Source organism: Ictalurus punctatus, unplaced genomic scaffold, assembly GCF_001660625.3.
Source record: "Ictalurus punctatus breed USDA103 unplaced genomic scaffold, Coco_2.0 Super-Scaffold_100068, whole genome shotgun sequence".
In the NCBI taxonomy this organism is placed as follows: domain Eukaryota; kingdom Metazoa; phylum Chordata; class Actinopteri; order Siluriformes; family Ictaluridae; genus Ictalurus; species Ictalurus punctatus.
In genome coordinates, this window is record NW_026521091.1 from 415237 (window position 1) to 430480 (window position 15244).

Sequence of the window (15244 nt, forward strand, 5' to 3'; positions counted from 1 at the left end):
CTATAACAGAAAGAGAAAGCAAAGTTAAAACCAACAATTTCTTTTCAAAGGTTATGTAAATATCTCAAAATATACTGTACCTCTGTTAAACATTTCACAATAATCAGTAGGAATAAGTGGAACTAAATCTTATACAAACTGTACATGAACATGGTCAGAAAGATTCCAACAGGAATTTGAAATGTGAACCTTCAATTAAAACTGGAGTACGTGAGTGAGGGGTGCGCTGCTGTTAAGGTATAAAGTTAGCCTGTTTCCATAACTCCATGCCTGACTAGCACCCCAGCCTCGGTGCACTTTGTCGATGCAGCCACCTCTTTCTCACACTGAGTGACGACCTGTTCGTAGAGGTAAAGGCCTTTCCAGCTTTCAATGACATGGTGCTGTTGCACTCTGCTGCCTTTAAATGCACCAGTCATGGTATCCTGGGGAATGATCATCACACTCCCCGGAAGCTCCATGATGGATACGTGCCTGCATGTACTCGTGGGAAAGAATGTTGAGTAAGGTGTTTACTGTGGAGAACACATTACAGAACATGTTTTAAAACAACACATTTTGGATGTCAGCTTTAGACCTCATTACTCTGAAATTCCACGAAATGCAAAGTAGCAAGATTCAATATCAGTCCTTACAGGATTTCCAGTTTTTTTTCTGATTTTTGCAACCATAAATGCGTGATCTCAAAATGTGCGATGCAACTTGTGGAGTTTATTGTACTTTTTTGTGGAAACCTACTTGAATTGGTGAAATTTGTAAGTGCATGACATAGTTTTGCACGGTCTTTCGCAGTGATGTTTGTTGGGAATCAGAATCAGATTTATTGTCAAGTACGGTGAGTTTACATGTACAAGGAATTTGTCTTGGTGTACTGGTGCTTAACAATAACAGTACATACAAGAAGTAATATAATATTAATAAGAGAGAGTTAGGAAGTTATGTTTTGGAAGGTTTAGGAAAATAAAAATAAAGACATTAACTGTACATTAGTACAGTATGTGTTGAACACAGCAGTCTGAGTTGTGTGTTAATGTAATGCATATGAAACAACAATGTGGGGTTGTTCGTTAATGTGATGTGTAAATGTTCATGGAGGCGGATAAGAGACCTCAGTGTTGTTAATGAGGCCAGTTGTCGATGGGAAGAAACTGTTTTTGTGGCGTGAGGTTTTTGGACTTGATGGACTGCAGCCTATTGCAGAGGGGAGTGCCTGGAAAAGTTTGTGTCCAGCGTGAGAGGGGTCAGCCATAATCGTAACTGCCCGTTTCAGGGTCCTGGAAGTGCACAGATAATGAAGGGGTGGCAGATTGCAGCCAATGACCTTCTCAGCAGAGCAAATGACATGCTGCAGTCTGTCCTTGTCCTTTTTCAGTGGCAGCAGTGTACTAGATGGTGATGGAGGAGGTGAGTATGGACTCACCATACTGATGATGGAGGTGTAAAAGTGCACCATAATTGTCTTTGGTAGGTTAAACTTCTTCAGTTGCCACAGGAAGTACACTCTGATTTTTTTAATGAGAGACCTGATGTTCAGCTCCCACTTGAGGTCCTGGGTGATGATAGTTCCCAGGAAGCGGAAGGAGTGCACAGTATCGACTGGGGAGTCACACAGGATGATGGGGGCAGGTGGGGCTGGGTTGTTCTTGTTTAAAACATTTAAAATTTAGAGGTATGCATATTGTCTTTCAGTCGTTCCATGACACACTGTTAGTAAAACGCTAGAGTGGCTATAAAACAGAAACCGGATCAGTGCACACTGTCCATCACCATTAACCAAAAAATAAGGTTTTTAAGAAAACAATAAGACTTTATGAAACAGATTCTTGCTTGAATCTAATGAGATTTAATTTGGGCTTCATAGAAATAGAAAAAGAGAAGAAAAGTAATTATTTCAGAATCATTATCCTTATATCCTTCTCCAAATGAACTGATAATTTATATGATGTGTACATTACATTATAAGTATACAGTAAGTCTCTTAAAAATCAGAGCAATCATTACAAAGGTTTATTCATTTACTCACCTTATTCAACAGTCCAGGAGAACATGGACACTTTATTGTTTTTATCTGTTTGTTGTTAATAAATCATGTGACATCATTTATTGCTGCCTTCAAGTCCTCCTCAGAAGTTTGTGCACACAATATCAGAGATGGTCATTATGATTTGGTGTGTGTTCAACTGGTTTTGGAAGTAAAATTGACAGTGTGAGACATTTTCTTTTATTTATTTATTTGTTTTGCAATTTCATCAACAAGAAGTTTATTTTTTACTTACTGAAGGAAAATATTGAGCTGTAGTTCTTAGTTAACAAGCAAAAGTACCACTTAAATTTTACTGTCTGCTGTAGGTGGCACATTAATTGTGGGGGCTGCCATTACTTTTTTTTTTTTTTTTTTTTTTAAACTTACTCTCAGTTCATAAAGTCGGGGCTCATAGAAAAATATGAGTTCTAGTTATACTTTCATGTGCATTCACCTCATAATTATGATATTTTCAACAGGAATTGAAGCCACATTATGTGAGTGTAGTGTTGTATATAAAATATACATGAAATAAACACGAGGGAGACCTAGTATGAGTAATATGTAATCTTATTGAGAATTCACTGGGCTGGTGGACTGTATGAACGGATGTTCACCTAAGACACAACACACAGATAAGCAAGGCACAGGGGGATAACAATACATGTATTTGATTAGTGTGGCAGGCCTCAGAGTGTAGGTGGACGGTCAACTAAGAGAGACACACACACACACACACACACACAGACACACAGGCCTATGCCGCCACGCACACACATACAGAAGGAAAACAGAACATTATAAGAATAATAAAAGGAGTATTAGGATATTATAAGGATAATATAAGGATTATAAGGATATTATAATGATATTGTGAAGTATGGGGTACAGAAAAGGGGGTAAAATACTTGCAAGCAGTATAACCAGATATAAAACAGAAATGTAGAGCAAATATGAAAAGAAAAAAGCATTATAAAACAGAAATACAGAAAAATGTGAAAGAAACTTACTCATAATGCACTTGAAGGTGTGGAGGATTCTTTTCTCACGAGAAAAAGTCAGGAGTAACACAGACGAAGGCCTTAATTTTTAAGAGAGAACCAAGATGGGCCGTTTATAAGGGTAGTTGAGCAAAGTTGCACTTGTGAGACAACTGTCTATGGGAACGGCTAGGGCCGGGAGATAACCGTCGATGGGAACAGCGGACACCGTGAGACCAAGGTCTCTCCGGCTCTTTCGAAAACAGAATGGTGTTCGGGGAGGGCTTTTTCTAAAACAGAATCGTAATTTTGATAAGCTCTTTCTAAAACACATTGGTGTCTGGGTCATGACCCTAAGAAAACTGTGTAAATAGAAGAGCTTCAGCTCTGTTTTTTTTTTAGATCGCATTTTGGGACGTCTCAAACTGTGTGGATTTCGTGTGGTGGAACGGAACGAATAAACCTGGACCCTTGCTTCTTCTCACTCACGGCTGGTGTCTTATTTTTCTTTCTCCAATTGAATATGTGAGTATCTGTTTCTATGTTAAGTGTCTTCAGGTAATAGGCAAAATTTGGACCTACAGTCATCAACCCCCAACAATGTCCCTGCCCCAGCAACATGTGTTCTTGTTATTGCTCACACTTTCTGTTTTCTTCAGCAACTCTGAACATTTTTCATATTTTTTTATCCTGGCTGAAGCACTTTTAATTCAATTTATTAGAATAAAATAATCAGCCTATTTTGTAGTTTAAAGTGAAGGATATTAATATTGACAAAGGTGAGAGTTTTGTGTTTATTTGATGGTGATTTCACACTTTGTGTTTGTATGAAGGTTAAATTAAAATTAAAGGTGAACGTTCATATATTTGTGCCATTTTTATTTCTAAATTATTATATAGTTTTATAGGAGGATATGTTTACAGAAGTTTGAAGGTACAGACATCTGTTGTGGGCATCCTTGGCAGTTTTTCTGAGGATTTATATTGTTCATATCATTATCGGAATTATATCGTATCAACCGAAATTAAGAGATATATCGTGATATATATTTTGGCCATATCATCCAGCCCTAGTATCAAATATCAACAGATATTAAATAAAAACCTGACTGCCTCTGCCAGAAAGATTCAAATGGGCCATGGCTGGATCTTCCAGCAGGACAGTGATCCAAAACATACATCAAAATCAACACAAAAACGGTTTGCTGACCACAAAATCAAGACCTTGCCATGACCATCCCATGTGTTGACTCTTTCAAGTCATTTAACACTAATGAGCAGTATTAAAAATATTAACATGAATATCCGAGTCTGATAATAAAATTAACTTCTACTTACAGTCAAATTCTGTAGTGTTTAGGACATTTAACACCCTTCCGTCCAAAAGAAACCAAAAGGGGATACAAACTTTTACACTCCACTGTATTTGGTTGAAATTGCGCTTATAGAACAACTGAACAGCAACCTTTCCATACAGGATTTAGTGAAATGTTTAACAATAGCAACTTGACTTGAAATGGATGCTGTTTCATTAGCGTGGCCTGTGCCCAAATCCTGCACGACTGCGTATCTAGGTACACTACACACGGTCTGAACGAATGGAGTCTCTACCGCACCTAGTGCACTAGAGATAGAGATTCCATACAAGGTGATTTGGGATGGAGCCAGTGCACAGAAACCGTTTCCCTGCGAGAGGCGCAGGTGGAGCTGGAGCTGTGTGACTGATTTGTGCACCTGTGACTACAGAACTACCTCAAGTCTCCACACAGAGAGCTGTTCAAGAGAAAAACACTCCTAAAGAACAAATCACTGCGCCAGCGAGACATCAACCCTTTAACTAGACGTTCATCCCAATTCCACACAAATACCGCGGAACTATTTAGGGCTGAGAGACAGTTCAAAAAGCACTGAAAATAAAGTCACTTGGTAAACAGTTGCTCTCTGTGTCACCCAGACAGCAAGGCGGATAAAGTTCCCGAGAAGCGTCAGATTTACAAAACTAACCAGTTCACCGTTTATCCGGCGCTAAATAAACTCCCACCGAGTTAACTCAAGTTAGTACTTTATACTAAAACAGCCGCAGAGCTAACAAGCTAGCAGCTTAGCGAATAAATAAGGCCAAACACGTTCACCTACCCACCTACAGTCGGGTGTGAAGTCTACAAGTTGCTCAGTGCTGCGTTTTCTCTCCACTTCTGTAGTTCTCCGTCATTAAATGCGGTTCAGAGACGGCTTCCATTACACCAATCACCAACCCTCAGTGAGTAACGCGCTCGCCATGTACAACCTGCTACCTTCAACAGACAGACGCGGTTAGTCACGCCCATGGACGCCAGAGAGGATAATATGATTGGTTCGAACGTGCGTGGTGGGTGGAGCCACGAGAGAGCGCTCTACATAGAGTTTAAATCTATTACTTCATCGCCAGTGAAATCCTCTTATACAGAGACTAACAGTAACAGATCCATATAGTAGGATTCAGTCATTATCTACATCATTTAATTCACTTGAGTGACACCTGTTTATAATAGTTTCACATAAAATCACAAATATTATAGCTTAAAAATGCAACTCATACAATTTTTTTTAAATAAAAGATATATTTTTTAAATGTATAAAATAAAACTTGTGTCCTATGTGGTGGTGTAGTGGCTAGCACAAGGACAGATTTAGTGATTTGTCGGATCCTAGACAAAATATAGGGATGGGGCCCTCATTTCAGTGTTTTAACATCAATATTTAAAATTTCAGCTTATGTTATTTATCATTAACAGCAATAATCAGGCGTGTACAGGGCCAAAAAGTGGCTCTGGACTTTCTGGCCCAGAGCGGACCACCACACCCAGTCCAATACGCCACTCATGAAGTAAGCATTCTGATGGCATTTTTAGAAAAAACATAATTAATTAGCAAAAAGTAAAAATAAAACTTTCTTAACTATAAGTTTATGCAGCATTTTGGGGGCCCTTGCTAGCTCGGGGCCTAAGGTAATTGCTGCCCCTTCACTTGTCCATTTACTATTACTATATTAATATTTACGAGGGGCATCTACACTCAGATTGTGTTTTTGCTTTGTGCAGGATAATAAAATACATCAAAAAGGCACTCGGGATAAACATTGTGTACATGGACTTTTTAATAATGCTGTAAAATGATTAGCAAAAGGAGACTTCATAATCTTGCTTACAAATCAGAATATATAACTTAAATAATAATAAACACAGGAAGACATTTCTGTAACCCATCATTCACAACAGCCTTTAAATCTGTTTGCTTGTTCATCTGTAATATAAAAAAAATTATACATGCATACAAAAATAAATTTCCAGCCCAGCTACACATTTGAGGCTAACTGCAGTTCTACCTGCTTTTTATAGCTATAGGTGTGGGTCACATTTCTTCTGTCATATTCTGCAGAGAGCATAATAAAGCACACCCTTCTTCTTTTTCCCCTGGTTTCACAAACAAGGCCTAAGCCTAGTCCCAGACTAAAATGTATGTCTGAGATGTTTTAACTGAAAGCTACTTGCACGGATGGATCTTAAAACACGTCAGTGCCATTGTTTTATCTCAGGATGTGCACCAGAAATATATTTTTCTAAGACACGTTTATAAAAGCTACTGAAATGTCCTAATTGATCGAAGGCCTAATCCTGGCTTAATGTAAACCCTGTCTGTGAAACCGGGCCTTTATCTTCTAGTGAAGGAGAAGAACATTCATTGAGCCTGTAATAAACTTTGAAACAATCTTTAAATAGTAAAAAATTAAGGACACTAATGTAGTAACCGCTGAAAGCATCACGGTGAATATAGTCACAAACAAGGTCAACTATTTCACAAGACCTTGAGCGGGGATAGTTGTGACTTTCACAATATGACATCCTCTACACAACACCAGCAACGATGAACTAAACCTGTTCTGAGACCAGGAGCTATGCTGAAAGAAGTGAGAGCAGCACCTTGCACAGGAAGAATCTTTCCTCCCACTTGTCTGATACACAGAGGCCACAGACTCTAATAAACAAAGTAATAACATGTTTTAATGTAAAATCACTGAACACAGGATTAAATGTAAAATTCAAACGCTGCTGTTCATTCCTGATTCAAGTACTAAATATTCCTGAATTAACAGGACCATTGTACAGAGTCACCACAAGCTGGACCACGAACAGAACAGAAAAGCAGCAGATGTACATGATACTAAACTCGAACTTCAAACTAAAAGTGTTCCTATCTAAAACTATTTCCTCTCTCTAAAGTGAACCTGATGGAATAAAGCCATGACTCAGAGCTCTTACTGTTGTGCAGTGTGTTAGCGAGATCTGTGTGGTTCATGATCTTCAGGACGTGCAGTGTGATCTTCAGCGCTCCGTCTCTGACACTGTGCAGATCCTCCTCATCCTGCACCTCCCTCTCAGTGCATGCTGGGTAATCTGGACTCAGGAGCTTCCTAAACCTCTTCAGCTCATTCTTTATCAGAGTGATGACTTTGTGTTCCAGCTCCTGGTTAGAAACACACAGGAACACATCTAAATATTATAATGTTACACACAGAGATGCTTTTATTTTATGAAAAGAATAAAAGTCTCTTTCTATTCCCACAGTTACAGATGAAATTCTGTCTGATTACCCATAATGCTGCTGCACATCAATAAATCTGTAAATTGTCATGATCTTAAATAAACCTTCACCTTGCTCACACACAAGTTACACACATTAAAAAGACACACACCTTGAATATGGAGTCCAACTGATTTCTGCTGAGGTTTGATGTCTTCTGTTGTGGTCTGTGAAGAAATAAAACACATGATGTGATATAGACTATATGTATTCATAGCTGCACAACACACACTAATACATACAGAGACAGATATTTAACACCATCCTCTTAACACAATACACTGATTTCAGGATTTCTCACTGACACTAACATGTTTATGAATAAAATAGTGATCTAGTCATTAATGTCCCAGGTGTAAATGTTGTTGTGTAGCACCACAGACCCTCCAGCTCAGGGACTGCAGGCTGAACTGAACTCTTAAAGCAGTTTTCCTCACTGCCAGTCCGAGAGCTGCAGCACTGCACAGTTTAGTGTTTTACTGCTTCAACACCTGATAAAGATCATGAAGGGCTTCAGAATGAGACCAGTGAGTTTGATCAGGTGGAACACTGCTGTAAAACACCTCACTGTACTGACCTCACATCAGGAGAACTGGCTCCGTCACTGAAGGTAAATGGGAGATCCATTGACGCGTCACTCTTCATGGACACACAGCTGGGTTCTGGTGAGTCTGATCTCTTTCCCTCCATCATTCTAGAATTAAACAGAAATATCAGCAATAATTAATACTCTGCTGTCTCAGCACTGTTACACAATGTGTTCATCATTAAACACCAATAATTCTATCTTTTTAATTCAGCTCCAGTCTGCACACTTATTCAAACAGGAGACACGCCTCATACCTCAGGAATTACACTGATGTCAGGAGTCCCAATCACAGATAACTGACTCAGCTGGGTCTTAAAGCCTGTAGAGTTCACCGACTCAAAGCTACGCTGCTCTTCTCCTCCACATTACACAGTCCTTTTTACTCTTCTCTCAGTGAATGATTTCTCTAAACTGTTCTTAGATCAGATCAGTGATATATTCACTGCTATTAAACACCTTAAACCAAAGTCTAGTTCCTCTGTACACTAGTGAGTGTTTAGAGATACAGATCTGTTCCATGAGACGGTGTGTGTTTATTGCTGGTGAATGGAAAAGTAACTCACCTCTCGTCTCTCTTTAAGTCCTGTTCTCCAGACACACTCATGTTGGAGTTCATGTCTCCTTCTCCAGATTACAGCAGGACACACGTTTACTTCACTCCAACATCGGTGTGTTAAATCAAACCCTGTATCAGCACAGAGTTCACTTACAGGAAATAGTCACGGTATCAAGTCATAAAACAACCTGTGTACATTCAAACTTCAGTACAAACCCACAAAACTCTTCTGCATCTAGTGTACATTCAGTGTGTTTATATATTATAGCTTTAGATGTAGACACTCACTGTGTTTTTACTCCTGAAATGGTGTATTTTCCCCTCCACACAAAATGGAGACTGACTTTCACTTTCACTGTCTACCTGTTTATTCTGCAGAGGGGTAGGGGTACTGAGGTAGGGTAATAAACACACACACACGGTTATAGGTTGTTATCAGACAGCTTTCTGATCCATGGAGCTGAGGCCTGCAAATACTGAAAGTAAAAGCCTGAAAACGCTGCAGATACAGAGAACAGAATTAAAAGTCTGGTAAAATCTACATAACACACATTATCATTTCATTACCTTCATTTATTATCTCGTAGACTCATTCAGCTGTGCACGAACAACTGTCAGAGCTCTATACAAATATATAAACAAAATTAAAATACCAGGAAGTGCTAGAAACACTCAGCAGATCATTAGATAAAGAAGCAGAACTCATACACTGAGTAAGTTTACTTAAATATCTGCAGAAAAGTATTTTTTCTGCTTTTCCCTTAATGAGAGCGAGTATCCTGATATTAGTGAGGATTGGTGTGTAAGTAGTTTTTGTGTGAATAATGAATGTTACTCAGAATAAAAGTGATGATGGAGAGTAAGTTAAACACATTGGTCAGACGAGTAACTAACCCAGTGTTTCCCAATCGAGGTTCTGTCTGATGAGAGCAGGGGTGCGTGTAAAAATCCTTCAGACATTTTCTAAAATGATCAAATGTGTAGAAAACATTTAATATAGATGAGAAACATCTGATGTCTGAAATAATAACAAAGATACACACACGCATAACAATAATAATAATCAATTATATATAAAATAATAATAATCATATAAAACCCAATGAACCTTGAGATTATCACTTGTCACATTACAACAACACACAGCTATAAATATGAGAACATGTATAAAACTAAACTAAACAACCTCAATTTATTTTATTCATTCTATTAAGATTTTTATTAAACATGGACCTTCACTTTCATTAAATAGACTTATTATTTATTGTAGGCTCATTTTCTAGACTAAATGTTAGCAATTACTGTAGACATCAGCAAAAAGTAGAGCTTCCTGCAGATGTCATTTCTCACATTTACAAAACCAGGTGATTATTATATTCTCCCATCAGTGTAAATATCTCTTTATGTATAGAAACAAAAGAAAGATATTACAGAATGATCACTCTGGATGTTCACCATCAGTGTAAACGTCTCTTTATGTACAGAGAGAAAAGAAAGATATTACAGAATGATCACTCTGTATGTTCACCATCAGTGTAAATGTCTCTTTATGTATAGAGTGTAATATTTTCCCTGGAATTCCTTATGCCAGTGTTCTGTGTTCTACCCACTACTCTTATCATAAAACTGATAGAGCCTGTAGAATTACTTTCTCTTACCTTTATCAGGAAGTGAAGCTTTCGTGCCTCTGGGCTCGAGAACCCTTTGAAGTCCATTTTCTTCTCTGAAGACGTATAATAAAAGGAGTCGTACTCTTTACAGTGAAATATACGAATCATCCTTTATATAGACTTCGGTTTATTAAAGTAAAAAACAAAAGGATTACAATTACTTTTAACTCAAAATATAGAGAAAAATAAAATAAAGAAAATCCTTAGACCACGCAGGATCTGAATAGTGGTTTCCTTTTTCAAGAAATTAAAATGACAAGACCTTCACCCGAGGAGTGGCAAATTAATGCTGGCTTATTCCAAGTATTTATACCTTTATTTATTGTGGTTTCAGGTGCTAGGGTTTAAGCATGATGCTCAAAATATCATGCAGTCTTGGTGCGCCAGCTCACTTTCTGAAGAGAAAAACTTAGAATATAGTCTTTTGTCAGAAAAAAACAGTCTTTTGTCAGAAAAGTGTTCAGCGCTAGCTCGCTTTTTTAAGAGAAAAACAAAAGTGTAGCAGTTATTTCTAAGAAAAGTGTACAACTCTAGCTCGCTTTCTTAAGCGAAAAAAACAAGATGAGGTTTGATGCACTAGCTCGGTTTCTTAGAAATGAAATAGAATGTAGCAGCGTTGTCAGCAGAAAGCATAAAGGTCAACAGAGTGTTAACTTGCTTTCTTAGAGATAAAATAGAATTCACAGAAAAGTGTATGGCGCTTTCTTAAGAGAAAAACAAGAATATAGCAGGTATTTCTCACAAAACCGTACAGCATAAAGATCAACATATCGGTAAAGAATGATAACTTGTTTTCTTAAGAGAAAAACAGGAAGCTGTGTGGTTTGAGAAACAGTTCTCAAACTGTTAAATGTTCTTTTATGGTTCACTGACATGCTTCAATTTTATATCAATGCTTTTGATCAATCTTTCCAATGTGTCCACCTGTGTGGTAAAAATAGATGGTCTAGGCCTCTCAAGACAGACATGTGCTTCTTGTTTCATTTTCTCAGTGCATTTTTGTCCATATCTCTGATTTAGCTGCGTAATGCTCTCTGCACGTTTAAATTTAGCTCGGTCTTTTAACATTGTAGCTTCAGCCCCCTTTTTTATTCAAGACACTCCTTATACTATCACATTTCTTCATTAAACAATTACTTTCCAATATTAGTTCCTCAGTTCTCTTCACATCCAGCGTGTCGAGTTGTAAACCTCGCATGTCCGGTTAAAGAACGTCAGGACCAGCCTTCTTAGCGGAAGATTTTCCAATCCGTTTTTCTCCATATCTCTGGATACCTTGGGGCAGGCTTGTTCCCTTTTTCTTCTTGGACCTCTCTTTCTCCTGATGCGATTGTATTTCCCTGGGCTGTCAAGGTTGAGGTTCTTTACATAGTTTAATCATAAAACATATTTCAAGGCAATTATAATATATGAACTTAGCATATTATATCAGCTTGTATTTACATTTAGAAATAAATAACGGCAGGGCTGAGACTACAAATTCTGGAGATCCAGGTCTCCTATAACAAGAGACAAAAGAAAGATATTACAGAATGATCACTCTGTATGTTCACCATCAGTGTAAATGTCTCTTTATGTATAGAGATAAATGAAAGATATTACAGAATGATCACTCTGGATGTTCACCATGAGTGTAAAGGTCTGTGTATAAAGACAGCAGAATGAGGTGTAATCACTGTGTCTGATGGTGTAGTGTAGTGACTGTCAGCTTTGGCTTTATCATCTCAGCAGTACGTACAAAGCAAATGCAAATCACTATTTTGAAAACCTTTCCATGAATTTTGTGTCATCTGGCTCTCTCTAAGGTCCCGCATGGATGGATCATAGAGATACCTGTACAATCGTACCTTCCGGCAAGAGTCGCCTCCAAGTCATTCATTTCCGGATCCGGTGCCATGCAGATCGCCACGAGAAATGAGGCCTTGCGCACTCAACATGCTCGACCGCACACTCCGCAATGACATAATTTTTTCCGGACATGTCGAGTATAAACCAGATTTAACACTGTCTAGCATTGGTGTTTGTGTAGGGTGCACAAATTTTTTTTAAAAAAGGTAGAGAACCGCTGCTCTAAACAGTTATGTCTTGGGGAACATGCACTTCCTAAATTGGGCCACATGAAGGCAGTCAATATCCATATATCCATCCTTCCATCCATCTATTCTCTGTACTGCTTATCCTACACAGGTCACGGGGAGCCTGGAGCCTATCCCATGGGATTCAGGCATGAGGCAGGGGACACCCTGGACATGGTGCCAACCCATTGCAGGGCACAATCTCACACTTTGGATAATATAGAGATGCCAACCTGCCCACAACACATGCCTTTGGACTGGAGAGAAACCCAGAGCACGTGGAGGAAACAAAGCATGCGGAGAACATGCAGGCGAGAATCAAACCAACAGTCCTGTAGGCTTGAGGAGAACATGCTAAGCACTTTTATTAACTTTTATTATTATTATTATTATTATTATTATTATTATTATTATTATAAAAATAAAGTAGTAGTAATAATAGTAGTAGTATCCCATTTTTAAATAAGATATATTCAGTACTTGACATGGAAATGGTAAATAACTCTTATAATTTCTAAACAGAAAAGAAAGGCAAGTGAATATGGATACACAGATACACACATTATACAATATACATAACATACATTTAGAAACCTATGTATAATGTTTATGGAAATATAAATCATCCATATCTACACATATACTATTTATACATTTCCTTTCCCTTTACCACATTATAAATATTTAAACAGCCAAAGAATGAAGACTTGCTCATTTTTCTGAGACAGTGAGCTGGACTGTGCGTATATTAGACGGAGTTGTGGTTTAAGCGCGTTCTCCGCGAATACGGCGGGCCAGCTGAATATCCTTGGGCATGATGGTCACTCTCTTGGCGTGGATAGCGCACAGGTTGGTGTCCTCGAACTGACACCCCAGATATGCCTCGCTCGCCTCCAGCAGGGCCATGACGGCCGAGCTCTGGAAACGCAAGTCGGGCTTGAAGTCCTGAGCGATTTCTCTCACCAGGCGCTGGAAGGGCAGCTTGCGGATGAACAGCTCAGTAGACTTCTGATAACGGCGGATCTCCCTCAGAGCCACGGTGCCAGGCCTGTAACGATGAGGCTTCTTCACGCCGCCGGTAGCCGGCGCGCTCTTGCGGGCAGCCTTAGTGGCGAGCTGCTTCCTTGGTGCCTTGCCACCGGTGGACTCACGGACGGACTGCTTGGTTCTTGCCATAGCGTCGAGCTCTGCACTTCACGGATAGAAAAACAGAATAAATGGTGCTGGCAAACGCTGGTTTTTAAGCTCTAACGTCGCCCTGCGCTGAGCTCTCCATGACATAGGCAAAACAGTCACTCTCGTATTGGCTAAGATTGCTGTGGCAGAAAAAACAATTACAAACCTGCTATCGAATTCCAGCGTGTGTGTGTGTGTGTGTGTGTGTGTGTGTGTGTGAGAGAGAGAGAGAGAGAGAGAGAGAGAGAGAGAGAGACTGCAGACAGACCTGGTTGCATAGAGACCAGCAGCTGTGCTCTCACTGTCACCTGGGAGAGGTGGAAACAAATCTACACCTTCTAAACTCACTGTCCTAAATACACTGCATTCACAAATTAGTACCAGAAATTCTGCAGCATCAAGCCAGAAATTTGATGAGTGCAAACCAGTGAGGTAAATCTTACATGCACATATATAAAATTTATGAATGATGTTTCTGTTATTCTTTATTACATTTTTATGATACTCTTGTCCTCTTTCTTTAAAATATCTTATTATATTAACCTGTTACAGACCCTGCAATAGGTCAGTAACTGACCTGTTAATAATTTCATCTAGCATTTGTGCCAATAAAGCATTTTTTAACAGTTTATAAAAATCATGAACCACTGTCTCCCTCAGCAAACAAAAAGGACACTTGTGTAAGCTCTGGGTTTAAAATAGAGATAAAAAGCATTTACAGAGACAATGCCATGCAACATTCTCCACTGTAGATCACCTTTTTTTTTTTTTTTTTTTTTTGGTTAATGGTGGTTTGTACAGTGCTTGCCACTCTGTCTTTACATCATTATTTAGCCCAGGACACTGCACCAGGGTGTGTCAACCCTTGTACTTAGATCATCTTCTAGAGTACGCTCCTTTACAAATCGTGTGCAAATGTACTTAACAAGAAAAGTCTAAGACTTCTGTCAAATTTGGTGTGATGATATGTGGAATAGGCTCACCTTCCTCAGGGCTAACCACCCCCACTGAAGTAGTACCTGAGCTGTATGCACACCTCACCTCTATCAGTGCTGTTCCTTTCTCAGGCTTTATTACCCCTCAAAATAGTGTATCAAAAAGTATCGGAAACAAAAAGACATTGGTTTCAAACATCCAAGGTGTATTATACAGAAAGAAAGTGCACCACATAATAAATCAACAATAATAAATAATACATAAAGAAAGGTAGACTGGAGCATTCTCACCAGATTGGCATTCATCTAAGTAGCGTTACTCCATCTTGAAGTCCCAGCTTTGCGTGGCATATCCTTCCTGGCAAGTAATCCCTTTGCACACTCAGTCCTGAATAAACTCCGGCAGTAGCGTGTATGTAGGGAAACCACAGGACGCAACAAAACCAGTGAAATAAAGACCAGTCTTCAGGCCTGGTATCCTGGAGATGTTCAAATGAAGTATACATGGTTGAAGATTGATCTGCCTGGCAGATGGTACAACTGGTCAAAGTGAATGACTTGTTAGATTACCTTCCTAAGTCTTGTTGATAATACTTTTAAGAGCATCTTACAGTATGTAC

General features: G+C 38.9%; 3 protein-coding genes across 7 annotated transcripts in view; all 3 read right to left on the reverse strand.

Moving 5' to 3' along the window:
* Positions 1 to 15244, reverse strand: part of LOC128630844 (uncharacterized) — a 320670-nt gene that overhangs the window by 128393 nt on the left and 177033 nt on the right. The window lies entirely within an intron of this gene.
* Positions 5616 to 9224, reverse strand: LOC128630846 (uncharacterized). 2 transcript variants are annotated; one of them, XM_053679152.1, is made up of 6 exons: positions 9057 to 9224; positions 8776 to 8956; positions 8201 to 8317; positions 7736 to 7790; positions 7302 to 7506; positions 5616 to 7017 (listed from the first exon to the last, which is right to left on the reverse strand). In XM_053679152.1, the coding sequence occupies exons 2-6, from the start codon at positions 8826 to 8828 to the stop codon at positions 6833 to 6835; spliced, it is 615 nt and encodes a 204-aa protein (XP_053535127.1). In that variant the 5' UTR covers positions 8829 to 8956; positions 9057 to 9224; the 3' UTR covers positions 5616 to 6832. The 2 variants fall into 2 exon arrangements, with proteins under 2 accessions (XP_053535127.1, XP_053535126.1); XM_053679151.1 differs by having other exon boundaries at positions 5618 to 7017; positions 8776 to 8897; positions 9057 to 9197.
* LOC128630849 (histone H3-like) lies at positions 10529 to 14056 on the reverse strand. 2 transcript variants are annotated; one of them, XM_053679157.1, is made up of 2 exons: positions 13856 to 14056; positions 10529 to 13700 (listed from the first exon to the last, which is right to left on the reverse strand). In XM_053679157.1, the coding sequence occupies exons 1-2, from the start codon at positions 13965 to 13967 to the stop codon at positions 13279 to 13281; spliced, it is 534 nt and encodes a 177-aa protein (XP_053535132.1). In that variant the 5' UTR covers positions 13968 to 14056; the 3' UTR covers positions 10529 to 13278. The 2 variants fall into 2 exon arrangements, with proteins under 2 accessions (XP_053535132.1, XP_053535133.1); XM_053679158.1 differs by having other exon boundaries at positions 10529 to 13705.